Source organism: Gigantopelta aegis, chromosome 4 (genome assembly GCF_016097555.1).
Source record: "Gigantopelta aegis isolate Gae_Host chromosome 4, Gae_host_genome, whole genome shotgun sequence".
Lineage (NCBI taxonomy): Eukaryota > Metazoa > Mollusca > Gastropoda > Neomphalida > Peltospiridae > Gigantopelta > Gigantopelta aegis.
In genome coordinates, this window is record NC_054702.1 from 117054672 (window position 1) to 117082506 (window position 27835).

Consider the following 27835-nt stretch of genomic DNA (forward strand, 5'->3'; position numbering starts at 1 on the left):
ACGGACTATAATAGTCAAATCCGCTTAATTGCATAGCCCCGGTGTGTCAAATGTATTCTAATAACCGGTATAACCGATTATCCGATAGCGCCCCATTTCTTGATTATATCCAACGGTAAACTTTACAAATGTCTTGTGGACAGTCTATCTTACTTTTAACTGCAGAACAGTGTCTGAATGCCGATACATGTATGCGTTTCATTTGTTTATACATGTATTTTAAAATAATAATAAATGAAATAACAGTATAAACGTTGTAAGATTAAATATTTTTAATTTTGCATTGTTACAAATCTGCGGTTGTGTTTATTGATGCTATTTCTAGCTACTAACATTCACTTTGCAGTTTGTTGCACACGGCTTTTCTACAGTTCACACATATTGTTCGGGCAGACTATAATGCATATTTCTGATACCCCAGCAGTCCCTGAACGGAAATCAAATAATCTCAAAACACGGTTCTAGATGCAATTAACACTGGGGTGATTTAATCAAATAAAAAAAATGGAAGAGGGTTTAATAGCTTGCGATGCAACCAGCCAGTCATAAAAGGTTGCAAAATGTTTTAGGAAGAAAATGTCCGGGGTGGATAAAGAATGACTACAGGTTGCACTATACCAATTAATTTCCGGCTGGGTCGAAGTTCGAGGTGTACCGGACTTTTGATAGAGAAGTTAACACCACAAGTCCTGTGATTGGTTATAAATGTGAGTGTGTTGGTTGTAAAAACAATTAGTTTCATCTGGGCTAAAAATGTATGCAATTTTATTTGATGTAGTACCACCGTGTCAAGTAGCCTTGTGCTTGGAACATGTATGGGGTACCTGTAAAAAAAAGTACTAAATTTTTTGCGAAACTAGGGGTGTTGCAGAAACATCTGGTTATACCGAAAATGAGCCATGAAAGGTACCATTTTCTGCAGTTAATACTTTGAGGTAGGGGTTGTAGTACTGATATTTATGGGTCACAGTTTGGTTGATATATTGCATATAGTGTTTTTAAACACAAACGTTAACATGGTCGCCTATGGGATTTGAATTGGTATAGTCCAACCTATAGTTCCGGTACAAAATGTTTTTATTCCAGCCATAATAATCGAGGTTATTATTACGTTCGATTCATGTTCTGGGTTAAACATAATATTCACTAAGGCCCAAAACACACCAGAGCTGGGTCTGGTCTGTTGCTTATAAAACGTTTAGTCTAGACTCGAGACTCTTAATGTAGTCTGAGAGTAATGCCATGACAACGCCATACCATTAGACATTGTTATTATAATTATGCTTTAGATATATATGATTATGAATATTGTCTGATGTCCATCTTGTTTAGGAGAGCACTTATATAGGCTCTGCCTGTTGTGCAATCCTTTTGATTCTTTTTTTGATCAATAAAATATCTCAAAACAAAACAACGCCATACAATTGACATGCCTGTGAGTGTGACGTCATTTGATATTGAGAATGTACTCTAAAAGTTTTATAAGCACGGACCCTGGTCTGGCGAATATGGTACCAGTCGAACAAGATCGAACGTAAATAAAACACGCCGCGACTGTGGTGGCGCTGTCTGGCAACAGACGCCAAATATAGGCTCAGAAAATGCGCCATATTGTCGCATTACTTACCAGACTGACAAAATACTTTCACTGCCAGGAGCGGATTCAGGATTTTGTAAAAATTATAAAAAAAAGGCAATTTGAGTTTGGCGAAAGCAAATGAGCTGAGCTAATGACATTCATAGTCGTCGTGTACGTATATGTTACCTGTTTTCATTGGTGTATCTAAGGGGGCCCCACCTACCCACCCCTTAAATTTTGCGACAGTTATAATATTTTTCATTTCATTCATTCTTTAATCTACGTTGGAGAATCCGAGAAATCCCTTTAAGAACGCGAAGGCAACATATCATTGCGCCCCCCGCCCACCAATGGATTTTCTGGATCCGCCACTGGTTTTTATGACAATATCGGGCCGCTTGCCTGGTGTGCCGTCGTTCTCGACTGGTACATGTCAAAGGTCGTGGCATGTGGCTGTTATGTGCTATCCTGTCTGTGTGCTGGTGCATATACAATTACCAAGTGTTTAACATCCAATAGCCGATGATTAATAAGTCAATATGCTCTAGTGGTCTTGTTAAACAAATTAACTAATTTGCTGTCAAAAGTTTATTCTGAATTATGTCAGACATCTGAATCGAATAGACTCATTAGAACTGATAGCTTTAATAATGTTACGGCAAAATATAGTAAATTAGAAGAATACATCAGTTAACCAGTCGATTATTTTACATTGGGTTTTTTCAACGCCATCCAATACCGTTTTAAATTAAATATGTTGGTCAAGTTGTTAATTTGTAGTTAATGTGTTGAAGTGACATGAATCGTATATAAACATGGCTGCCCCTGAAAATGGTAAAAAGCTCGTTCGCTCACACAGCGGTCTGCGTATGATATCTGGTAACGATGTCGATGGCAGTCCGTTCTCAATCCGCGAACCCGACTGGGTTCCTGATGATCAGGTAATCTGAGACGAGTCGTAAAACGCCCAGTTAAACAACACTGTGTTATACTGTTATAGTGCATACGATTAAACCAGGGGTGGGACGTAGCCTAGTTCATAAAAATAAACTCTTAATGTAAATGCAATGTGCATTTACATTCGAGTTTATTTTTATGAACTAGGACGTAGCCCAGTGGTCTGGGATCGATCCCCGTCAGTGGGCCCATCGTTCATCAAGATTAACCACGAATGCAAGTGCAAGCACACATGCATTCGTGGTTAATCTTGATGATTTATCTATATGGGCCCATTGGGCTGTTTCTCACTCCAGCCAGCACCCCACGACTGGCATATCAAAGACTGTAGTATCTGTATGTGCTATCATATCTGTCCTTGAGTAATCAATAGTCACGCACCTAAGAACAAACAGTAAGGTAAACACGAGTAACCCCCCAAAAATAAAACTATTTTTTAAATAGAACCCACTTTTGGCGTACTACGTAAAATGTAACAAATAAATGCACACTCCATTCGTGTTACATGTTTGTCAGTTTCCATCTCAGGACCCTTAGAAAAAAAAGACTTTTCATTGATAAAAAACAAATGATGTAAATTACTTACCAAAACGTTTTTCATTTTAGACATATTTTGTTAACAGACCAGGAAGTGTTGTTTTATCATTTGTTGATAAATGTGACGTCACTGCTCATGAGCTTTAGAAAAAAATGTGTCATGTGCAACTATTGATGTGCACAACTATTAATTACACTGCGATATGGGATGATGCATATAAAAGATCCTTTTCTACTGATGGAAAATACCAGGATTTACTGTACTTATGCCCACACTGAGATCACATCTATAGGGCAAAATACATGCAGTTTTTTGCCGTCTGCCATTTAGCTTGTTTATGGAATACTCTTTAAAAGGGGTGGATTGATATAACATAATCTAACATCATCATGACATGCACTGTTGTATAACGCACTCATCATGATGTCAAATTTATTATGTCATATACTTAAGAGGTTTATACTATAGAGTATTTCTTAAAAAAGTAAAATGGCAGATTGTGAAAAATTGCATGTGTTTTGTTCTTGGAGATGTTAACAAAGTATGGTTTCAGTCTAATATGTGGAATCCATGTCAATGTAATGTGTTTTTCACTATTTAGTTTGGACAAAAAGTGGAGAAAATCTAATTACAAGTAATTAAAGGTAGGACAGTAATTTATCATAGTTGTTAACAATTGGTTTGAACTTTAGGTAACAAAAAATTATATTGTAATTACTATAAAGAATAGAAGTTTTGTAGAGACAAATTTTACATGTACTTAAAAACGATGGTAGAAATATCAGACTAAATAGTTAAATCCTAAAATATCTTTTGGAAAAATGATCAAATGCTCTGAATTTTAGCAAACTGGATGGGATACAGGGCCCTCAGTGTTTCTGCCAGAAAGAAATTTTTGTGTATGGCGCTATGGAATTGACTGCAACCACAGTCAACAATAGGTATGGGGGGCCTCACCCAAAAAGAAAATTGGTTACGTTTAGGGTTAGGATTAAGAAAAGCATACAGTAATGATAAGAGTAATTAATTTTGTTAAAAGGTTAACTTTTAACAAAATGTTAACTTTAGCTGTGCTGACCCACGGCACTAACGACCGCCGGTAGTAGGGGTGCATAGTAGGTGGTTACAAGTGCCTCTTAACAATGCCAGAAGTAACTACTGAACACTCCCCGAAGTGGTCAGACTAAGCCCACAGCTAAAAGCTGATGGGGAACAGGTGTGTGGCACAGATAGCCACAAGAGACAAGCACTTGTCACGGTTGGAGAGACAAGGACTGGGATGTGGATGTGGACAGCGAAAGAAGTTGAAAGATAGGAGGAGTTGCCAGATTGGGAAGAAATGAGATGAAATGCAAAGGAGAGAAAGGAAAGGGGGCACTGGGATTTAAAAAAAAAAAGGTTAACTTTAAAAAAATAATAATTAAAATCTGCAAATTGTTTTGGGTATGGCGCCTTACCCATTTTACCTTTTGGCAGAAACCCTGACGGCTTGAAATAGGAGTGAAAGTAGTCAATTGGTTCGACCTAGAAGGTGAAATAGAAAGTCGATACGATATTTAGCTTGTGAATCTGTTGTATTTTAATATATTAAAATTACTATTGCAGTGTTTCTGCCAGAAAGAAATGTTTGGGTATGGCACTATGGAACTGAATGCAACCACAGTCAACAGTGGGTATGGGGAACCTCCCCAAGAGAGAAAATGGGTTAAGTTTAGGGTTAGGGTTAAGAAAATCATACAGTAATGATGAGAGTAATTAATTTTGTCCAAAAGTTAACTTACAAAAATAAATTTTGGGTATGGCGCCATACCCATTTTATCCTCTGGCAGAAACCCTGTATTGTCAGAACTACAATGTAGTTAATTTAATGCATGCATGGAGTGTATTTTAATCTCACTTTTAGTCTACCAAGATATACAATTGAAGGATGCTGCTTAGCATTTTAAATGTAAAGTTTTATGTAAGTTGTCACAAGTGCTGTTTTCATTGAACTATTCCGATGAAGCATGTTAAATGTGAAGTTGCTCTAATATCATGTTCTAATGGGCGTACGGCTCTCTGAAGTGTTTCAAGTAATTAGAACACTTACTAAATGTCAAAATAAATTGGAGCACACCAGAGTATAGTGCAGTTTGGTTCCTGACCTTGTTACTCAATTCTCCATACCATCATCACTGTTAACTGTAGCAGTCTTTCCAACATGGCCACCGAGTAATAGCAATACAAATACATGCATACACATCCATATATGATATGCACAAACACTTGTATACACACAATGCATGTACATCCATATATGCATAAACATGCATGCATGCACATCCCACATACTAATTACATTTAATCAGTATCATTGTATTTGAAATTGCTGACTTTCTAGGTAGCTCTCTGTCTCTCTTCTTCATAAGTTTACCCTAATGCACAATGTAAACTAATTTTAATGACAATGTTAAACACAAATTGTTTTCCAGTTCCAGTACTGCATGAATCCAGACTGTCAAGGGAAGTTCCACTTCATGAACAGAAGAGTAAGATACGGCACTTGTTTTATATTGCTATAATCACAATACGTCTTTGCTAGATACTGGCATATACACAGAAAACTAATATTAAGTATTGGTATATAATGTTGTAAGAGTTAAGTCTAATTGTAGACTAATGTTGAAGTATAAGTACTAAAATAGTAGTTGACCTTGTTTTGAATATATTATATAACAGTTAAGTTTAGTAAAATTCTGTAAGTACTATAATCATTATGGTAGTTACTCCGGATTTATGTACTGTTATGAAGTAATAGCTTCAGTAGGTTAATGTTTAAGTCCTGTCATCCAGTAGTAGTATTTAATTACTCTGGGTTAATGTACTAGGCCTTTACCCAGCATTTTGTTTGAGGTGCTTACCATTTCCATATTCAGTTACCAACATGTTTAAATAATATTCACTGTTCTTAACAATCAGCTAGCCGTAGTACATTGCACGTTGTACTTTTATTTTCTTATTCTTTGTGGGGTTGGGGTTTTTGGGTGGGTTTTTTTAACTATAACAAAATTAATTTGGCTACACTTCATTTTAAAATCTCCAATATTTGTTTGTCCTACTTAAATCATATAGCATTCGTAGATTAATCCATAGGTATTAGTAGAGCTGTTTATAACTATAACTGCTGAAGTGAACACTGGGCGATTGGTGAATGAATGTACATAACCTACTATGATTGTTTGTGTTTTAATCAGCACCACTGCCGCCGATGTGGTAAGGTGTTCTGTAACAAGTGCTGCGAGGCGAAGCTTCCTCTGCCACGCATGTGCTTCGTTGACCCCGTCCGACACTGTCAGACATGTAGCGGGCACACAAAGAAGGAGAACGACTTCTACGACAAGTCTCTCAAAACTCTCTTACAAGGTTTGTTGGTGTTCTCTGTACCATGTCCACATACACACACACAACACACACACACACAACACACACACACACATACAACAAACACACACACCCACACATACATACATACACACAACACACACACATACAACACACACACACACATACAACAAACACCCACACCCACACAACACACAGACACACACACAACACACAAACACAACACACACACACAGACATACACAGAGACGCACACAGACACATACACACACAACACAGACACACACACACAACACAGACACATACACACACACAACACACAACACACACACACACATAGTCAGAGCAACTTCAACGACAAGTCTCTCAAAACTTTGTAATAAGATTTGTTGGTGTTCTCTGTAACATAACCATTCCAGTTTAGAGATCATGTCTACACCAAAACCCAGTCAGTTACCCCAGGTAAATCTCGTCTTTCACTTTGTCCACTGTTTATGTCTGTGTGTTAATGATTCCATGTGTGTCAGTTACCCCAGGTAAATCTCGTCTTTCACTTTGTCCACTGTTTATGTCTGTGTGTTAATGATTCCATGTGTGTCAGTTACCCCAGGTAAATCTCGTCTTTCACTTTGTCCACTGTTTATGTCTGTGTGTTAATGATTCCATGTGTGTCAGTTACCCCAGGTAAATCTCGTCTTTCACTTTGTCCACTGTTTATGTCTGTGTGTTAATGATTCCATGTGTGTCAGTTATCCCAGGTAAATCTCGTCTTTCACTTTGTCCACTGTTTATGTCTGTGTGTTAATGATTCCATGTGTGTCAGTTACCCCAGGTAAATCTCTCAGTCACTTTGTCCACTGTTTATGTCTGTGTTAATGATTCCATGTGTGTTAGTTACCCCAGGTAAATCTCGTCTTTCACTTTGTCCACTGTTTATGTCTGTGTGTTAATGATTCCATGTGTGTCAGTTATCCCAGGTAAATCTCTCAGTCACTTTGTCCACTGTTTATGTCTGTGTGTTAATGATTCCATGTGTGTCAGTTATCCCAGGTAAATCTCGTCTTTCACTTTGTCCACTGTTTATGTCTGTGTGTTAATGATTCCATGTGTGTCAGTTATCCCAGGTAAATCTCTCAGTCACTTTGTCCACTGTTTATGTCTGTGTGTTAATGATTCCATGTGTGTCAGTTATCCCAGGTAAATCTCGTCTTTCACTTTGTCCACTGTTTATGTCTGTGTGTTAATGATTCCATGTGTGTCAGTTACCCCAGGTAAATCTCTCAGTCACTTTGTCCACTGTTTATGTCTGTGTTAATGATTCCATGTGTGTTAGTTACCCCAGGTAAATCTCGTCTTTCACTTTGTCCACTGTTTATGTCTGTGTGTTAATGATTCCATGTGTGTCAGTTATCCCAGGTAAATCTCTCAGTCACTTTGTCCACTGTTTATGTCTGTGTTAATGATTCCATGTGTGTTAGTTACCCCAGGTAAATCTCGTCTTTCACTTTGTCCACTGTTTATGTCTGTGTGTTAATGATTCCATGTGTGTCAGTTATCCCAGGTAAATCTCTCAGTCACTTTGTCCACTGTTTATGTCTGTGTGTTAATGATTCCATGTGTGTCAGTTATCCCAGGTAACTCTCGTCTTTCACTTTGTCCACTGTTTATGTCTGTGTGTTAATGATTCCATGTGTGTCAGTTACCCCAGGTAAATCTCTCAGTCACTTTGTCCACTGTTTATGTTTTTTGTTGTTTTTTTAAACAATATTTATTAACTTTTAACGTTTGGGATTGACCAACAGGCGATGCCTATATTAAGGTCTCTCCCTACATTTTACAAATACAATTTTTACAAAACAGCAGACAAAAGAATAGTTGTTAGAAAAACAATCACACACAACACGAGAAATGAACAGAAACAGGACAGACAGACAGAATGAGAGAGAGAGAAGGAGAGAGAGAGTGACAGAGAGAGAATGAATGAATGAGAATTGTCAGATAATGTCAAAGCGTTTGCTTGCAACAATAAACTGTTGAACCGTTTTAAACATATCAACGTTTTCTTGGTCATCAAAATTTGGTTTTCCAAGTAAAAGCACTTTGTAATTTAAATTTGAGTAAGCAAATAGAAATTGAGCACGTTGTCTGTCATAGTTTGGGCAATGGAGTAAGAAATGTTCAGAATTCTCAATAGGATGGCCACAGGCACAGATTGGAGTATCCAATATAAAACGTGTAAATTTGTGTCCATTTAGGTCGCTAATATTTAGACGAAGACGACAGTGTAATATCTCTGGTCTTCTCTCACACGTGTAAAAATAAAATGGAGTTTTAGTTTTGTTTGCATATAAGTGTTTTTTAAAGCAACTTATGGATAAAGAATTTCTAGTATTAATTGGTAGTTTGTTCCATAATTTAACTCCTGAAGGGAAGAACGAATCAGAAAATAGTTTTGTTCGGCTTCTAAATCCCTGCAAGTGATCAGCATCACGCAACGGGTAGCGAGAATGTTCTGATACTGTTTTGGGCAATTTTTGGGATAGGTAAGCTGGAGTCATACCTTTACAAAGTCGATACATCATACATAATTTGTGGCATTTTCTTCTCTCTGATAAAGGCACAAAACCAGTTTCCTTGTGTAATGACTGATGAGATGTTCCACGAACAGCACCACAAATGGTGCGTAGGGCATCTAATTGAATATTTTCAAGCTGCTGAGCTAACTGCAATGTACAGTTGTCCCAAATTACATCAGCATAGCCAAAAAGAGGAAGGATAAATGTGTTGTGTATTTTGTCCAACGATTTCCTAGATGACCTATATTTAAGCGACCGAAGGCAACTGGTCATTTTAGATGTTTTATCAATAACAGTTTGCACGTGAAGTCACATTCACCAGACTGTTGGAAAACCAGTCCCAAATGTTTATGAAAATTGACTTCTATAATTTCCTCATTATTAAGATACAAAGTGGGTTTAGTCAGGGGAGACGACTTCCGCGTGAAAGTGAGTGTTTATGTCTGTGTGTTAATGATTCCATGTGTGTCAGTTATCCCAGGTAAATCTCTCGGTCACTTTGTCCACTGTTTATGTCTGTGTGTTAATGATTCCATGTGTGTCAGTTACCCCAGGTAAATCCCTCCCGTCACTTTGTCCACTGTTTATGTCTGTGTCTTAATGATTCCATGTGTTTCAGTTACCCCAGGTAAATCCCTCCCGTCACTTTGTCCACTGTTTATGTCTGTGTGTTAATGATTCCATGTGTGTCAGTTACCCCCAGGTAAATCCCTCCCGTCGCTTTGTCCACTGTTTATGTCCTTGTGTTAATGATTCCATGTGTGTCAGTTACCCCAGGTAAATCTCTCAGTCACTTTGTCCACTGTTTATGTCTGTGTGTTAATGATTCCATGTGTGTCAGTTACCCCAGGTAAATCCCTCCCGTCACTTTGTCCACTGTTTATGTCTGTGTGTTAATGATTCCATGTGTGTCAGTTATCCCAGGTAAATCTCTCAGTCACTTTGTCCACTGTTTATGTCTGTGTGTTAAGGAGAGGACAGTTAAGGCATTTGGCCTGGTATGCATATTCAACGATATATAATGCACATTATTGCTTAATATCAACACGTATAATCGTATAGTTAATTAATAAAACGGTTAAATGTGACAGCTATTATATATAACGGGCGCAGCCATTTTGTACCATCTCAGTGAGTACGCCCTCTGGCGAGCTGGTGTTTACGTAATACTTAACGCGTCATGTCAGGAATGAGCCTTAGAACTAGAGAAACACAATCTACCTGGTTTTTGTGGGATGATAAATAGTCATACATTGCAATGTTCTGTAATAATACACATCCCAGTAAGCCAGCAATAAGTACATCCAGCACTATATATATTATTTTTCAATACAAAATAAAATACCATTGACAAAGTGGCTACACAACAAGTCGAAACAATTAACAATGTTTTGCCCATGCATTAACCTACGTACTGAAATGATACACAGAGTGTTTTCTTAGTTAATTGGTCTATGCTGTTAGTTGCTTCTACCTGTGATTCCTGATTGGCAGGTGTGTATTTGATTGGTAACCAGACGAGCCAATTAATTGATGCTGTCTAGACACAAAAATACATACCGGTATTGTGGAATATTACCTGTCGCCCCTAAAATTGTAATGGACATGGTTTATTACTGTAAATAGTTCTGTAAAACTATTGATTAAGTAGACTTTTCCATCTAAAACCACAGAACTGACCAATTACGTAGTCCCAAAGAAAAGAAAATTATCACTTGGGTATCGTGGGTTGTCGTTTTTGCTCCAACGTAGCATATCAATAGGCGTAATAGTGTACATTTTTCCTTTGGATTATTAAACAGAGAAAAATACTATAAACCCATTTTGTTCCATTAATGCAACTTGAAATATATTTAGTTAAATAGTTTATTATATTATTACGTCATTTATGCTGTTTTACAAGTCAGGTTGATCAAAGAGAAGTGCCTTGTCGAAAATTACTGCTTTTGTTTACACTGTACATACAGGAGATGGTCAGGAGCTGACGTTACTTCGCCCCAAGCTATCCTACCGGATGTCACAAAAACTAAACAAAATGGCTGCCCCCAGTTAGCAGGAATAATCATGGTTTTTTATTAACTCTAAAATTACACGTTTTTCATTTGCTAAAGTGTCAGTATGTGTTAGTGGTCCGGGTATGCATTTTTTCAACACATAAGGCTCTTGTTTGAGTTGACCCTACCTTTAATGATTCCATGTGTGTCAGTTACCTCAGGTAAATCCATCCCATCACTTTGTCCTCTGTTTATGTCTGTGTGTTAATGATTCCATGTTTGTCAGTTACCTCAGGTAAATCCCTCCCGTCACTTTGTCCACTGTTTATGTCTGTGTGTTAATGATTCCATGTGTGTCAGTTACCCCAGGTAAATCCCTCCCGTCGCTTTGTCCACTGTTTATGTTTGTGTGTTAATGATTACATGTGTGTCAGTTACCCCAGGTAAATCCATCCCGTCACTTTGTCCTCTGTTTATGTCTGTGTGTTAATGATTCCATGTGTGTCAGTTACCCCAGGTAAATCCCTCCCGTCACTTTGTCCACTGTTTATGTTTGTGTGTTAATGATTCCATGTTTGTCAGTTATCCCAGGTAAATGCCTCCCGTCACTTTGTCCACTGTCTATGTGTGTGTGTTAATAATCCACAGTGTTCGAGATTAAAAATTTTGGGCAGTATCCCAGTTGGATACTAACATTTGAAAATATGGTATCCCACCTGAGAATTTAGTATTCCACTTAAATGAAATTCATAAATAACATCATAACAAACTTGGATGACACTGTTCTAGTTCCCAGTCTATATTGCTATGCCGCAATCGAAATCGTGGAATTTGTGAAATTCGCAATCAAACGGAATTGGCAAAAAGATTTGCTGCATCTATTTTTGCGTAATACTGACATAAATTAATATTTAGCAGTGATCTATAAGTGTTTCTGACATTATTAATGATAAACCTACCTGTATCAATTGTGTGCAGATGTGGAATCAATATCCAAAAAATAAAATTCAAGGGAGAAAACATCCAACAAAAACAATAGCAACTTAGCAGTTCTCAGTCCATTGCTATGCCGCTATTGCTTCAGTGTAGCATTAGACTGGGTACGAGCTCGAAAATACTGTTACTTAATTTCTCCAGTAAATGACAACTTTCATTGTTTCAACAAAAAATAAAAACGCAGGATTAAAAAAACCAACAACATTATATTGTATCCTGGTGGGATACTGGGTTCTTGAAGTCTGGTATCCAAAATTAAATTGTGGTATCCCTGGGATATTGGGATACTGTTAATCTCGAACACTGTTCCATGTGTATTTAGTCTGCTAGTTAATGCATGTAATACAGTTTATTATGTTGTAAATCATAAATATTTTAAAAGTTATAAGCAAAAAAATATTTTATTTTATTATAAAAGCGACAGTCTATTCCTAATCCTGTAGCTTTCTTTACTAATGCCAAAAAAAAGAGAAGAAAACTACCCCACAAAACAACTATTGTTTTAACTGAATCTGTGTGTGTGTTATCAGTGGATATATCACCAGTTTTAATACACAGTATCACTGAACACTTAGAAACTTCTCGTCTTTTGAGCATTGTTATTATTCACATAACCTAGAGATAGGAGAGAGCAATTAGCAGGAAGACAATTAAATTGATGTTCTATTACCAATGCTTATCAATACATATATTGAGGTTACTACAGCCTGTCCATGAATTCATAACCATCCAAAATCCAAGGACTAATTTTGCAGCTTTGACATACCAGCTTTCCAGGTAGATATGTCCAAAAGAAGCTTAACATAAATAAAATTTAAATAATTTGATAAATATTGTTGCTAATCACAAAGAACCCATTTAGAAACCACCTTACAAACACTATGCATGTATCACGAAGTGCATTGTGACGTTTAAATGTTGAACTTCATGATACTTTCATATCTCACCAGACCATTTGTTGGTTTTCTGTAATACAATTTCAAGCCTTGTGAAGTTTATTTTGGACATCAGTATATTATAGATACTGTATGTATCTAGTTGTATATGTATATATTATAGATACTGTATGTATCTAGTTGTATATGTATATATTATAGATACTGTATGTATCTAGTTGTATATGTATATATTATATATACTGTATGTATCTAGTTGTATATGTATAGTAATAGTGGAAGGTTCTCTAATTTAATAAATGACTGTCATTGTTTTAGGTGGCGAGTTCACTGTACTAGACTCAGAAAATAATGAAGAGAGTCACAACTTCCTGTGTAAACTTTCAGTGGACCACCGGTGAGTGTTTTTAGTTTTATATCATTTCTGGCTATGGATATGAGGCAAATGATTGTTCATGTTGGCTGGGGGTTACATGGAAACCGAACACCAGTGTCTCGTTATATCATCGTTACAAAATATGGCATTATTATTTGCCCTACGCTCTAGATATCTGGCATTTTTGGTTTTATTATTTTTTAAGCTGAAAGGACATTTAACATTGAACACCTTCTGTTAACATAAATTGGTGATGTGAAAATTTGATATATTTTGTGTTTACATATTACAAAAAGTTGTTACATTGATATGATATCTTGTGTTTACATGTTTACACTTTACAGAAAGTTGTTTGAGTGATATGATATCTAGTGTTTACATGTTACATATTACAGAAAGTTGTTACAGTGATATTATATATAGTGTTTATATATTATAGAATGCTGTTAGAGATATATCTAGTGTTTACAAAATACAGAATGCTGTTAGAGTGATATGATATCTAGTGTTTACAAAATACAGAATGCTGTTAGAGTGATATGATATCTGGTGTTTACATATTACGGAATGCTGTTAGACTGATATGATATCTGGTGTTTACAAAATACAGAATGCTGTTAGAGTGATATGATATCTGGTGTTTACAAAATACAGAATGCTGTTAGAGTGATATGATATCTGGTGTTTACAAAATACAGAATGCTGTTAGAGTGATATGATATCTGGTGTTTACAAAATACAGAATGCTGTTAGAGTGATATGATATCTAGTGTTTACAAAATACAGAATGTTGTTAGACTGATATGATATCTGGTGTTTACATATTACAGAATGCTGTTAGATTGATATATCTAGTGTTTACAAAATACAGAATGCTGTTAGAGTGATATGATATCTAGTGTTTACAAAATACAGAATGCTGTTAGAGTGATATGATATCTGGTGTTTACAAAATACAGAATGCTGTTAGAGTGATATGATATCTAGTGTTTACAAAATACAGAATGCTGTTAGACTGATATGATATCTGGTGTTTACATATTACGGAATGCTGTTAGAGTGATATGGTGTCTAGTGTTTACGTGTTACAGAATTCTGTTAGAGTGATATGGTGTCTAGTGTTTACATGTTACAGAATGCTGTTAGAGTGATATGGTGTCTAGTGTTTACATGTTACAGAATGCTGTTAGAGTGATATGATATCTAGTGTTTACATATTACAGAATGCTGTTAGATTGATATATCTAGTGTTTACATGTTACAGAATGCTGTTAGATTGATATATCTAGTGTTTACGTTACAGAATGCTGTTAGAGTGATATGATATCTAGTGTTTACATGTTACAGAATGCTGTTAGATTGATATATCTAGTGTTTACATGTTACAGAATGCTGTTAGATTGATATATCTAGTGTTTACATGTTACAGAATGCTGTTAGATTGATATATCTAGTGTTTACATGTTACAGAATGCTGTTAGAGTGATATGATATCTAGTGTTTACATGTTACAGAATGCTGTTAGAGTGATATGATATCTAGTGTTTACATATTACAGAATGCTGTTAGATTGATATATCTAGTGTTTACATGTTACAGAATGCTGTTAGAGTGATATGATATCTAGTGTTTACATGTTACAGAATGCTGCTGTTTGACGGCCAGGGTTCCCAGGACAGCATCATGTTGGACCGGATCGAGTCGATTCAGGTGCTCAGCACGGAAACAGATTCTCAAGGTATGTCTCGATTAGATCTTTGTGTAACATCCTACATTGTGATATAACAAATGGTTTATATTTCATGTTGATTATTATTGTCATGGCAACAGATTTGTGTGTTTGACTTAAGTTATGTAGTTCGTAAATGGAGAAGTCATATATAATCATCAAATTTAAATATTTTAATGCTTTTTTTTCTGTTAAAGTAATGGAATTGTGGTGTGGTGTTCTAGTAGTAAAGTATGGTAACATGGCATGCAGGCTTAACCCATAAAATGGTAATTTGGGCAATTTGTAAGAAAATCAGTTGCCAAATTCAGGTTTCATTTAGCCAAAAAGCTAAAAATGGCGGTACATCAACAGACAGATGATTTTTTAATTGGGGTTTGGCAAATTAGTAATGAACTAAACTGACGATCAAAAGAAAGTATACCAATTATTTTTATTATAAATAAACACAATACAAGTTCATGGAAGGTTAGATAGGTTCCAGTATTGTTCGTTATAATGCAATCAATAACGAATAGTCGGACATTGCAGCATTTGGGCGATGCCGCACGTGCAAAATGAGTTTATTCATCAAATTTATACTGCACGAGAAACATGATACTCGTGCACATAAGGGTGTGAAAAAGGGTGCCATTACTTAGAACATGCCTCAGTCAACAGTAAAACACCAGAGAACATGGTAAGGCTAACTGCTGAAGAAAAAGAGAGAGCTATTGGTATGGTGCAGGTGGGTGCGAGTTATGCCCATGTGGCAAGAATTCTGAATTGCACAAAATTGACGATCACCAGGTTAATACAGCATTACAGGGTGACTGGCAGGACTGCAGACAGACCACGAAGTGGAAGACCCCGCATCACAACAGTCAACGAGGACCGCCATCTTACACTTATGTAACAGATTCCTCACTGTGACGTCATCTGCAGCAACTGGCCTTGGACATGTCATCAGTAGTCACACTGTACATCGTCGACTACGACAGCATGGTATCAGGGCCTATCGACCATTCAGAGGGATGACATTGACGAGGCAACTTCGACGTTTACGTTGGGCACATCTGTTTCAACGTTGGCAACATCGGAGAGCAGGTTCCAGTTATTCAGAGCTGATGGCAGGATTCGGATATACCGACGTGCAGGAGAGAGAACAGCTCTGTGCTGTGTTCAGGTTTGGTGGTGGATCTGTGATGGTTTGGGGCGGTATCTGTGGCCAACAGCGGACAGACCTTATTGTTATTGACGGAAATCTTAATGAACACCGTTATATCAACCAGATTTTACGTCCCATCCTGTTACCGTTCTTGCAACACCATCCTAGACTTGTTTCAACAGGACAATGCCAGATCTCACATAGCTCGTTTGGTGCAACAGTTCTTCGCCGCAAACAACGTCAATGTTTTGCCATGGCCAGCCCGTTCACCTGACCTGTCACCAATAGAACATTTGTGGGATCATCTTGGCCAGCGAATTCGACGTCGTCCTAACCCTCCAATGAACAGGGATCAGTTGGTACAGGCACTGAGGCAGGAGTGGAAGGCAATACCTGATGTCGTCATTAGGCGCTTAACAAACTCTGTCCGACGTCGAGTCCATGCTTGCATACTTGCACATGGTGGACATACACACTATTGAAACATGTTCTTTGTGGTCAAATTTATTCACCTTCGTTATGAGTGGTCCTTTATGAAATCGCACATTTCACCCCTAGTGCTGTTGTGCACTGTGATATTATCATTTTATGGGTTTCATTGAGTATACTCATGTTTATTTATCGCCAAATTATTACACTTGCAAAATATAACATTTGCATCAACTTGTGTTTTGTGTTGTTTTTAATACTTTGAAAAAATAATTGGCATACTTTCTTTTGATCGTCAGTATATTCTCCAAATTTATCTTAAATTTGCATTCGGCGATTTGGTGAACAACAGTTTAAAGCTTGGGGATGGATTTGTTGGGTAAATACATATTTGTCATCTATTCTAAAATGTTGTCAATTGTAGTATTACTTTAACACCAGCTTTAACCAATAATATTATGTTTTAAATTCTTGCATTCAGACGATGAAGGTTTGTACATTAAATTATTAAGTATTTATTGTTAAACATTTAGGGTTTTTTTTTAATTCTTTCATGCATTGTTTGAATAACTATATTGAAGATAAACATTGCTATTGCCATGTATAAACATTTAGGGTGAATTCATTAAATACCAACTAGTTGGCAGGGGTTTCCCCAGGGCCATTAGGCGTAGCAGCCCGACACGCCTTGGTCCGTAAAGTAAGCGCTTTGATGGGGTGGAAGCGCCTTAAATCAACTGCCGCTACGCCTTGATTTGAAGTGCTTTAGAAAAACAATTATCACAAGTACGAGCGTGGCAGTCGACTACCTCTTGCAAACAACTTGTGTACCAATATATCAAGCACACCTAATCACTATGGCATGTCATGTTATAGGGTTTTACGTGCACATTCAGAACAAGCTGTTGTAGCGCATGCCTGTCGTGGGCACAAGAGCCGGCCTATGGCAGGTAAAACACTTCCTAAATACCTTACAGTGGACCAGTCGTCTGCTCACAATTGGTGTTTGGTCATTTTACCACATCTACTGGGACCACTAATCCGCCAGGAAGGCGCTTACGCGTAACGGGATTCCTGTGCCGAGCAATCAATTGCAAGCTTCAAGGCCAATCAAAGAAGATGCCCATTGACAGAATCAGCTGTTCTATTTAACTGAATAAATGATAGGTGAAGCATTTTTTTAAAAGTACAGTTAAGTTGGTAATCAGTCATTTCTATCCTAACACCCCCTTCCCAAAACACTCTGAAAACATCCAGGGCTCGCGCTGTCTGTAGCCAAATTAGCCATTGGCTAATTAAAAATAATTTTTACAAAAAATGGCTAATAAAATTTGCAAGTGGCTAAAGTTTTGGCTACATCATTTTCTATCTTCTGATGTGAACAAACGGTTACATAATCTATTCGACACCTAACATAATAATAGTACCAAATATTCAATTAGCGTAATAGCGATCTAGCGACTGGTAACGAGAAACGGTGTTATCCAGAATACGGCGTAGGCCTTATGATCTTTGCTTATTTTAGTAATCAAGGTTATTAATTTTAACGGCATGCATTCGACATGTATGACAGCAATGTGACGGTGATTCAATGTCTAGAAGATCTGTAACTTGTTATTTTAACTTTGTAAAGTCTGTGAACCAAAGTAATAAAAACAAACCGACAGTGCATGTCAATTCGAATACACATGCCAGTTCAGGGCCGAAAGGCATGTAGGCTATCCCAAGGCCTGGGTTCAGCCAGACCGAGCGAAAACAAAATGTTCGGTACAGATTAAACCAAATGAACACGACGGACACCAATCAAATGGTTCGCAAACATTAGGAAAAACGTTCGTTGGCTGAAGTGAGGAGAGCTCTCGGCGCGAATATACGTCACGCTTCAGAGTCAGCTGACACCCACATGTCAAGAGACATCATTGCGGACATTAAACAATACGATTATACACAAGTAAATCTTGATGTAAATTTGTAGAAAAACAGAGCATGCATGCAGATCGCGATCGTGGGAAACGAACATGCAGTATTTATACAAATTACAAATACACTGAATGGATGGATTTCAAAAAGATCATAAATTTTAATTTTATTAACGGGGTTTTTGGGGGTTTTTTTTTTTATAAATGGAATATACTGTGCAGTCAGCATTCTTAGCCTAGGTATTTTACAAGCAGAAATCACAACAAGCATTTAGCACGACGCTGAAATCAACAGCAACAACATGGTGCAAATTATGAAATTGTTGGGGGGTGGGGGAATTGATGGGTTACTTTAAAAAAGTAAAAAAAAAACAACAACAAATAAACATGATTAGCTGGATTGAAGGCAAACACTTAACTGTTTTCAACCCACTACCCCACTAATTTTGGCTTGATTTGTGTTATACTGATGCTAAATATGTAAGTGCCTTAAAAATATTCCTGGGGAAAGGCCTGGTTGGTATTTTAATGTGCTTTTTTTGGTTAAAGTTTTCATTTGTCATATGAGTGTTGGAAACTGATGAAACCACCTCAGGTCACTTTGATGGTCTGCACTTTCCAGTTCAAGATGGCAGTGTACAGTGACAGACACTCGCTGGTTCAGGGTGGCCAACTTAATAGAAATATTTTTCCGGAATTTTTTGGTATATTCATTTTTAAGCGCGCGAACGCCCCTTTCAAAACAATAGTTTAAAGCACACAAAAATGCCATTTTCAAAAATATAAAATATATAAAAAAATAATAAATAACAGCACCATATTTGACATATTTAAAAAATAACAACAACCAAATAGATACATAACAATAAAAAAAAATTAAATTATTTATTGGAATGTTATGTATTCAATAATAAAAGTATAAATCAATCCACATAAGTGGCATAATTTTTCTACTTCCTTTTTAGGCACATGTCTACTTTATGGCTTGTCTAGTAAAACATGCTGAAAATATTCATCAGTGTAAATAAAGTTACTATACCTAGTACAGCAATTAATAGCATTATCACACACACACACACGTGTGCGCACACTTACACAGACCAAACATCAAAAATCATCACCAAAAAAAACCCTACTTTGTTAGCAAATAGTGTAGTACAGTTTCACTTCCACCTACAGATTAATAATAAAGTGACAAACTTGGGACCAATGCTATTTTCATGTAGGTACATTGCCACATTTACGCTATTTCATTAGTGGGGTCGAACTAATTTGTGGTTAACTGAATCGGAGACGAAACGTCTGGTACTCACATTGACTGGCTATCGTTCTGCATTACACTTATATTACTATTAGAGTAGCACTTTTCACGGCAAAATCGAACAATGGTTTGTAAAAATTTACATTTCTTATAGTTTAACTTACTTGAATAAAACAAGATCAGTAGGTATATTAATTAATTAATATTAATGTCATGAATGTGTCACAGATTACTGGTAGCCAAATAGTATTTAGTGAAATGTTGCACGTGAAAGCATATGAAAACTCGGAAAAGAACTTAAGAAGAGAATTGTGGAATCGTTTCTTTTGTTTTTGTATGATCACAAGTGTTCTGTTTTATGTTTAGGTTTTTACACACCGTGGCGAAGTTGCATGCATCGCCATAGAACAGATGTCTGTCCCGTAGTAATTACTATATGATATTTGAAATATCTTTAAAATAAATACATAAACTACATAACAAGTAAGACAAATTTCATACATGGCTTCAGTTTATTCGATTGTCAAAAACATTTTCATTGGTCGGCTGTTAACAAATACAGCCAATAAACAAATGTCTTAGTAATAGCACAAAACAAAAGAAAGAAAGAAATGTTTTATTTAATGACGCACTCAACACATTTTATTTACAGTTATATGGCGTCAGACATATGGTTAAGGACCACACAGATTTTGAGAGGAAACCTGCTGTCGTCACTTCATGAGCTACTCTTTCCGATTAGCAGCAAGGGATCTTTTATTTGTGCTTCCCACAGGCAGGATAGCACAAACCATGGCCTTTGTTGAACCAGTTATGGATCACTGGTCAGTGCAAGTGGTTTACACCTACCCACTGAGCCTTGCGGAGTACTCACTCAGGGTTTGGAGTCGGTATCTGGATTAAAAATCCCATGCCTCGACTGGGATCCGAACCCAGTACCTACCAGCCTGTAGACCGATGGCCTAACTAGCATGAAACAGTCGATAATACCAAGTTCAGGTTGCAATGGAGAATGCAGAATGATAAACTCTGTTTAATAAACTCGGGATTTAAAAATTTAGAAAATTAAAAATATATTCAGAAATAGTTGCTTCCAAAAAAAAATAATGATAGCGAATTTGGAAAACATTCCAGGTTTTTGGCATTAATTCCGGAATTTCGGATATGGGTTAAAAATTCAGGATTTTTCGGAAAATTCCGGAAAGTTGGTTGCCCTGCTGGTTTCAACATCAGATGATTCTTCCATTCCAGACTAGCTCTGCAACCATTGTGATCAAAGATCCAAATTCCCAATGGGAGGGTAGTCCGATAAATCTTCCACTCAAACAAAACGTTTGAGGGAAAATCAAACTACAATATGGTGTGCTTTTTTTGGCCTTTGTTTTTAAAAAAAGAACCTTCCTTAGAGTACTGAAATAAATCTGACTTATTTTTGTTTATTTTAACTAGTTTTACCCATGGCAAAATATGACTGATACCAAGAAATATTATAAACCTAAAATGTCATTGTTCTAATTTTAAACCTATTATTTATTGATAAATGCAAACCATTACACCAGTTTTAAAATCCATTTACTAACTGCAAACTGAAACCAAAATGAGTTTGTATGCAATAATTTGCCTTTATTGTCCATACAAGATTTAATAAAACTTGTATTACAGTGTAACTTGGGGCCAATTTGTTGAATACAAACTGGTTTCAGTTTACATGAAGGTTTGTAGTTTATGAATGGATTTTTAAACTGGTTTAGTGCTTTGCATTTTGTCAGTAAATGACAGATTTGAAATTAGAACAATGGCGTCTATAATGTTGGTAATATTTTGCTACATGGGCCAAATTACTGAATTAAATAAGTAAAATTTATTTCATTTCACTACTGGAGGTCCCATTTCATAACAACAAACACCTTATTTTAGTCCAATATATTTTTTTATCAAACTGTTTTAAAAAGTGAATATTATCAGTTAATGGAAGATTTATTGGAGCTTTGGATCTGAACACAGTCACTGCAAAGCCAGTCTAGACTGGAAGAATAATCAGGTGTTAGTGCCAGATAGCATATGGCTCTGGGTTCTGTCACGTTGAACAAACCATCAAACTGCCTTCAAGGGTATGTGTGTGCACACTACAGGGTGTAACCTACCACTCCCGTCTATTCCTGTATCAGATATATATAGCAGAAAAAAGCAAGTTGACAGGAAACCATATTGTATCTTGGCATTACAGTGACAACAGAGTACAATTTTCTCTCATTTACATTGTTTTGAAGCTAAAACTATTCCAAATAGTTTTTGCATAGCTGTTTTTAACAATTTCATAAGCTTTTCCCATTTTGTTATAATTTTTGACTAAGTTTTATAATATAGTTTCTGGCCCAGCAAAACAGTTGACTATAATATATTTGTTCTTGATTGGTTGGTTCTATGCATGATGTAGCATGTTCAAACAAACAGTACCATTGAGGTTTCTGTCTTATTAAATTGTGGCATGTTTGTTGTCATACTAGTATTGTGGTTTGTAATTGTATATGTGGACATATTTAATGATTGCTGTAGGAAGTCATCATTCAGTCGATTAGACATTGTTTTTTCACTGCTATAAGTAAAATCTAGCAGATGTATTTGTTATTTTATACTGCTTAAGTTGATGCAAACTTAGACCATAAACCAGACTTTAGTTGATGCTACATTAAGACCATAGACTATAACTGATTCTAATTTATGACTAAGACCGCACTTCAGTTGATGCTAGATTAAGACCATAGACAAGACTATAACTGATTCTAATTTATGACTAAGACCGCACTTCAGTTGATGCTAGATTAAGACCATAGACAAGACTATAACTGATTCTAACTTATGACTAAGACCGCACTTCAGTTGATGCTAGATTAAGACCATAGACAAGACTATAACTGATTCTAACTTATGACTAAGACCGCACTTCAGTTGATGCTAGATTAAGACCATAGACAAGACTATAACTGATTCTAACTTATGACTAAGACCGCACTTCAGTTGATGCTAGATTAAGACCATAGACAAGACTATAACTGATTCTAACTTATGACTAAGACCGCACTTCAGTTGATGCTAGATTAAGACCATAGACAAGACTATAACTGATTCTAACTTATGACTAAGACCGCACTTCAGTTGATGCTAGATTAAGACCATAGACAAGACTATAATTGATTCTAACTTATGACTAAGACCGCACTTCAGTTGATGCTAAATTAAGACCATAGACAAGACTATAATTGATTCTAACTTATGACTAAGACTGCACTTCAGTTGATGCTAAATTAAGACCATAGACAAGACTATAATTGATTCTAACTTATGACTAAGACCGCACTTCAGTTGATGCTAAATTAAGACAACAGACAAGACTATAACTGATTCTAACTTATGACTAAGACCATACTTTAGTTGATGCTACCTGCCCCTTGATTTTGATGGAGGCTACATTAAAGTAGCATTTTTGTAGGCATGTTTGTATTTTTAGTAACACTTTAGCCATTTTGTTACACAGGCAATAAGATTGGGACTGGAGTTGCCATGAGATACAGAGATAGATCTGATGACAAACAGATAATCAAGATGACTGTCACAGGTGGAGCAAACCGCAAACAAGGCATGCTGTGGGTGGCAGCCATGCAGAAGGTAGGTCTGTAATTACTGCCCTGGGTTTCTAGGGTGCGGTAAGGGGGTGATTTTACAAGGCATGCTATGGGTGGCAGCCATACAGAAAGTAGGTCTGTAATTACTGCCCTGGGTTTCTAGGGTGAGGTAAGGGAGGTGATTTTACAAGGCATGCTGTGGGTGGCAGCCATACAGAAGGTAAGTCTGTAATTATTGGGATGTCCTGGAAACGATCCAAAAGACTGGATGGACTCTCCAGGACAGGTGTTCCTGTACTCTTTGCTATTTGTGTGTTTAGGGGATAATATACAAGCTTTCACTTATTACAAAATTGGTGATCATTTTCATTTTTCACAGGCAGCCCTCTACATTGCCACTGATTTGGTCAAATATGTGACCATTTCTTTCATTTGGCGACTAAAACATTTCATACTATCTATATAAAAATACAAGTAGTATAAAGGGAAAAGTTAACGTAGAGGGCTGTTTCATGCAGGGCATGAACATGATAGGAAATGGAAGTGTTTTGTCCTCTATTTGTTACAAGGCTTTTATTGATCATGTTACTACTATACACTCTGCCATCATTCACCAAAATGTTTAGTTGATTTTTATGGGAAATGAAGAAAAGGTGAGTGGGACATAGCACTTCTAGTGGAATGTAACACTGATATAAACCAAACCATTTTAACTGTATGGGTAATACTATTATCTGTTAGGTGTCTGTGGTTTGTGTATCTTTAAGTTGTCTTTCCTGATCTCTTGTTTGTACTTATTTGAGCTGTTGTCACATAGGTAATATAAAACCTGTCAATTATTTCAAAATAATTGTTGTTTATTTTTTCAGGCTTTCAAGATGGTGTGTGAGACACGCTCTGTGTTTTCAACATAGATGTCGGAGATTGTCATTGTTGGTGCTATAGCCAGTTCAGACCAGTGACAGTGTGTGTGTGTGTGTGTGTTTGTGTGTGTAAGTGACTTTGTCTGTCTGTGTGTGTGTTTAAATGACTGTTTGTGACTGTTTGTCTGTCTGTGTGTGTGTGTAAGTGACTGTTTGTCTGTCTGTGTGTGTGTGTGTAAGTGACTGTTTGTCTGTCTGTGTGTGTGTAAGTGACTGTTTGTCTGTCTGTGTGTGTGTGTGTGTGTGTGTGTGTAAGTGACTGTCTGTCTGTGTGTGTGTAAGTGACTGTCTGTCTGTGTGTGTGTAAGTGACTGTTTGTCTGTCTGTGTGTGTTTAAATGACTGTTTGTCTGTGTGTGTGTAAGTGACTGTGTGTCTGTCTGTCTGTGTGTGAGTGACTGTGTGTCTGTCTGTGTGTGTGTAAGTGACTGTGTGTCTGTATGTCTGTGTGTGTAAGTGACTTTTTGTCTGTCTTTGTGTGTAAGTGACTGTTTGTCTGTCTGTGTGTGTGTGTAAGTGACTGTCTGTCTGTCTGTCTGTCTGTGTCTATTGTTTTGACCAATATCGGGACGTTATTCAGTGATAGACTGCAAAATGAAGATGACTTATGCAACTCGGTGACATTAAAACAATTAACAATACTGTAAGCCAATGAAGCAGCCTCAAAGAAATATCAAATTGTCTGACGTGCCATATGGCTAACTTACTGCAGTGGTATGTTACTTCCCATGCATTTGGAATGGAATTTTGTTGTTGGACATTTCTTGCATGTTTTTGGGTTTTTTAATGTGTTTTTTTTAATATTTGAAATAACATAAAGTTTAACTTGTATTACATAAAAAGTCATTTCGCTGTACTCATTTTACACTATATGGCTGCTAAAAATTACAAAGATTACAAATTGACTTAAACATGAAAAAAATTAGTTTTGTATATGAAATAATTTCTCAGAAATGTGTTCAAGATTTTACTTTTTATTTCATTTTGAAAACTGGAGATGCTCTTTATGTATATCTGGAAGTAGAGGAGTTTTTAATAATATGCTATGCTCCTTGCATATTATTACACAGTATCGAACCAGATAAAGATCATTAAAACTGACCCTTCTCTTGTAACAGAATTTGGTCGTGTTAAACCCGACCTTTCTCTTGTAACAGAATTTGGTCGTGTTAAAACCAACCCTTCTATTGTAACATAATTTGGTCGTGTTAAAACTGACCTTTCTCTTGTAACAGAATTTGGTGGTGTTAAAACCAACCCTTCTATTGTAACAGAATTTGGTGGTGTTAAAACCAACCCTTCTATTGTAACAGAATTTGGTCATGTTAAAACCAACCCTTCTATTGTAACAGAATTTGGTTGTGTTAAAACTGACCCTTCTATTGTAACAGAATTTGGTCATGTTAAAACTGACCTTTCTCTTGTAACAGAATTTGGTCGTGTTAAAACCGACCTTTCTCTTGTAACAGAATTTGGTCATGTTAAAACCGACCTTTCTCTTGTATCAGAATTTGGTCCTGTTAAAGCCAACCCTTCTATTGTAACAGAATTTGGTCGTGTTAAGACTGACCTTTCTCTTGTAACAGAATTTGGTCATGTTAAAACCGACCCTTCTGTTGTAACAGAATTTGGTCGTGTTAAAACTGACCCTTCTCTTGCAATAGAATTTGGTCATGTTAAAACCGACCTTTCTCTTGTATCAGAATTTGGTCATGTTAAAACCAACCCTTCTATTGTAACAGAATTTGGTCGTGTTAAAACTGACCTTTCTCTTGTAACAGAATTTGGTCGTGTTAAAACCAACTCTTCTATCGTAACAGAATTTGGTCGTGTTAAAACCAACCCTTCTATTGTAACAGAATTTGGTTGTGTTAAAACTGACCCTTCTATTGTAACAGAATTTGGTCGTGTTAAAACTGACCCTTCTCTTATAAAAATATTTGATTGTGTGTATCTGTGGAGTTCAGTTAGTCTTCAGAACAAACAGCTATCATTTCCTACAGATACAGTGTTCAGAAAGATTGTTATCGTGCCCATAATTACTGGTAATAACTACATTATATTGCATGAGGTTTCCTATATCTTACTAAATGAGCCGATAAATGCAAAACAAGACATTGTCATTAGCCTGATTAGTTTTAATGTGGAAATGTCGGATATTATTTCTTGTTGACTTAGGAGCTACCGAGTCAAAGAGTCCTGTTGAATAATGTTCAGATGTTTTTGTTCATTATAATGGTTATAGCTCATGTATGTTACTTGTGAGGTGTTACTCCATTAATGCAAAGCTAGGGGATTCATGGGATCAAACATGGCTGTATCAGAACATCTTCTGGACTCTGTCTTTTACAGAGTTGACGAGTTTAACAGACGAGTCGTACTCGCCTTCGGTTGATGAGTTTGACAGACGAGTCGCACTCACCTTCAGTTGACAAGTTTGACAGACAAGTCACACTCACCTTCAGTTGACGAGTTTGACAGATGAGTTGCACTCACCTTCAGTTGACGAGTTTGACAGATGAGTCACACTCATCTTCAGTTGACAAGTTTGACAGACGAGGCGCACTCACCTTCAGTTGATGAGTTTGATGGACGAGTTGTACTCACTGTCAGTTGAATAGTTTAACAGACGAGTCGTACTCAAGTTGTCATATCTTTGTGAAACACAAACAATTACACTGATTCACATCTCAGACTGCTCACTTACCTTTTCAATCAATGTTAATTCAGGTTAGTGTGTACTACGAGTATATTGAAATCTTTGGCTCAATGTTAATACATGTATAATCTCGTAAGTCAGGTGGCTGCCAAATCCAGGTTAATTTGTACTACATGTATTAGTATATTGAAGTATTTGGCCTTATCTTACTACATGTATCACATCTTAAGTCAGGTAGCCCCAACATACAGGTTAATTTGTACTGCTAGTACTTAACTGAATATTACTAGTGCACTTTTCAACAGGTGTTCATGAATCATGTTCACTGATTGTTTGACAAGGGAATGATTGCGAGGTGGTATCTAACATCAGTTTGAGTAACATAACTTGATATTGTACATATTCGTATTGTATACATATTTTTATATGGTTTTATTACTTAATAGATATTTGATTATTCAATGATTATTTGGATGTCAATATTTTATGTATATCTTTATATTACATTATGCAATAATTACCTCTGGTAAACCTAGGCGTGTGTGGGGGAGGAGCTGTCAACAAATTGGCAGTACACTGTACAAAAGCTGTAAATAGTGCTATGTTGTAGGTTATGGAATAAAAGTAAAACATATTTTGTGACAATTTGTCTTTGTGTAAAATCTTTTTACTTTATGGTTAAAGTGTTCCATTTTACTTAAACTATTTAATCTATGTGTAAAACTGTTTAATCTATGTGTAAAACTGTTTAATCTATGTGTAAAACTGTTTAATCTCCGTTCATTTATTGTTTATATTCACTCTGTGTTTAAGCTTTTGTTTTTCTATAATTGAGGTATTCAGTCTGTAGTTA

General features: G+C 36.4%; 1 protein-coding gene across 2 annotated transcripts; it reads left to right on the plus strand.

The window, feature by feature from the left end:
• Positions 1–2289: 2289 nt before the first annotated feature.
• On the plus strand, positions 2290–24483 carry LOC121371887 (zinc finger FYVE domain-containing protein 21-like). 2 transcript variants are annotated; one of them, XM_041498109.1, is made up of 8 exons: positions 2290–2520; positions 5546–5602; positions 6308–6476; positions 13236–13314; positions 14937–15031; positions 17080–17088; positions 23314–23444; positions 24271–24483. In XM_041498109.1, exons 1-8 carry the CDS (start codon positions 2395–2397, stop codon positions 24313–24315), a joined length of 711 nt encoding a protein of 236 aa, XP_041354043.1. In that variant the 5' UTR covers positions 2290–2394; the 3' UTR covers positions 24316–24483. The 2 variants fall into 2 exon arrangements, with proteins under 2 accessions (XP_041354043.1, XP_041354044.1); XM_041498110.1 differs by lacking the exon at positions 17080–17088.
• Positions 24484–27835: the final 3352 nt, after the last annotated feature.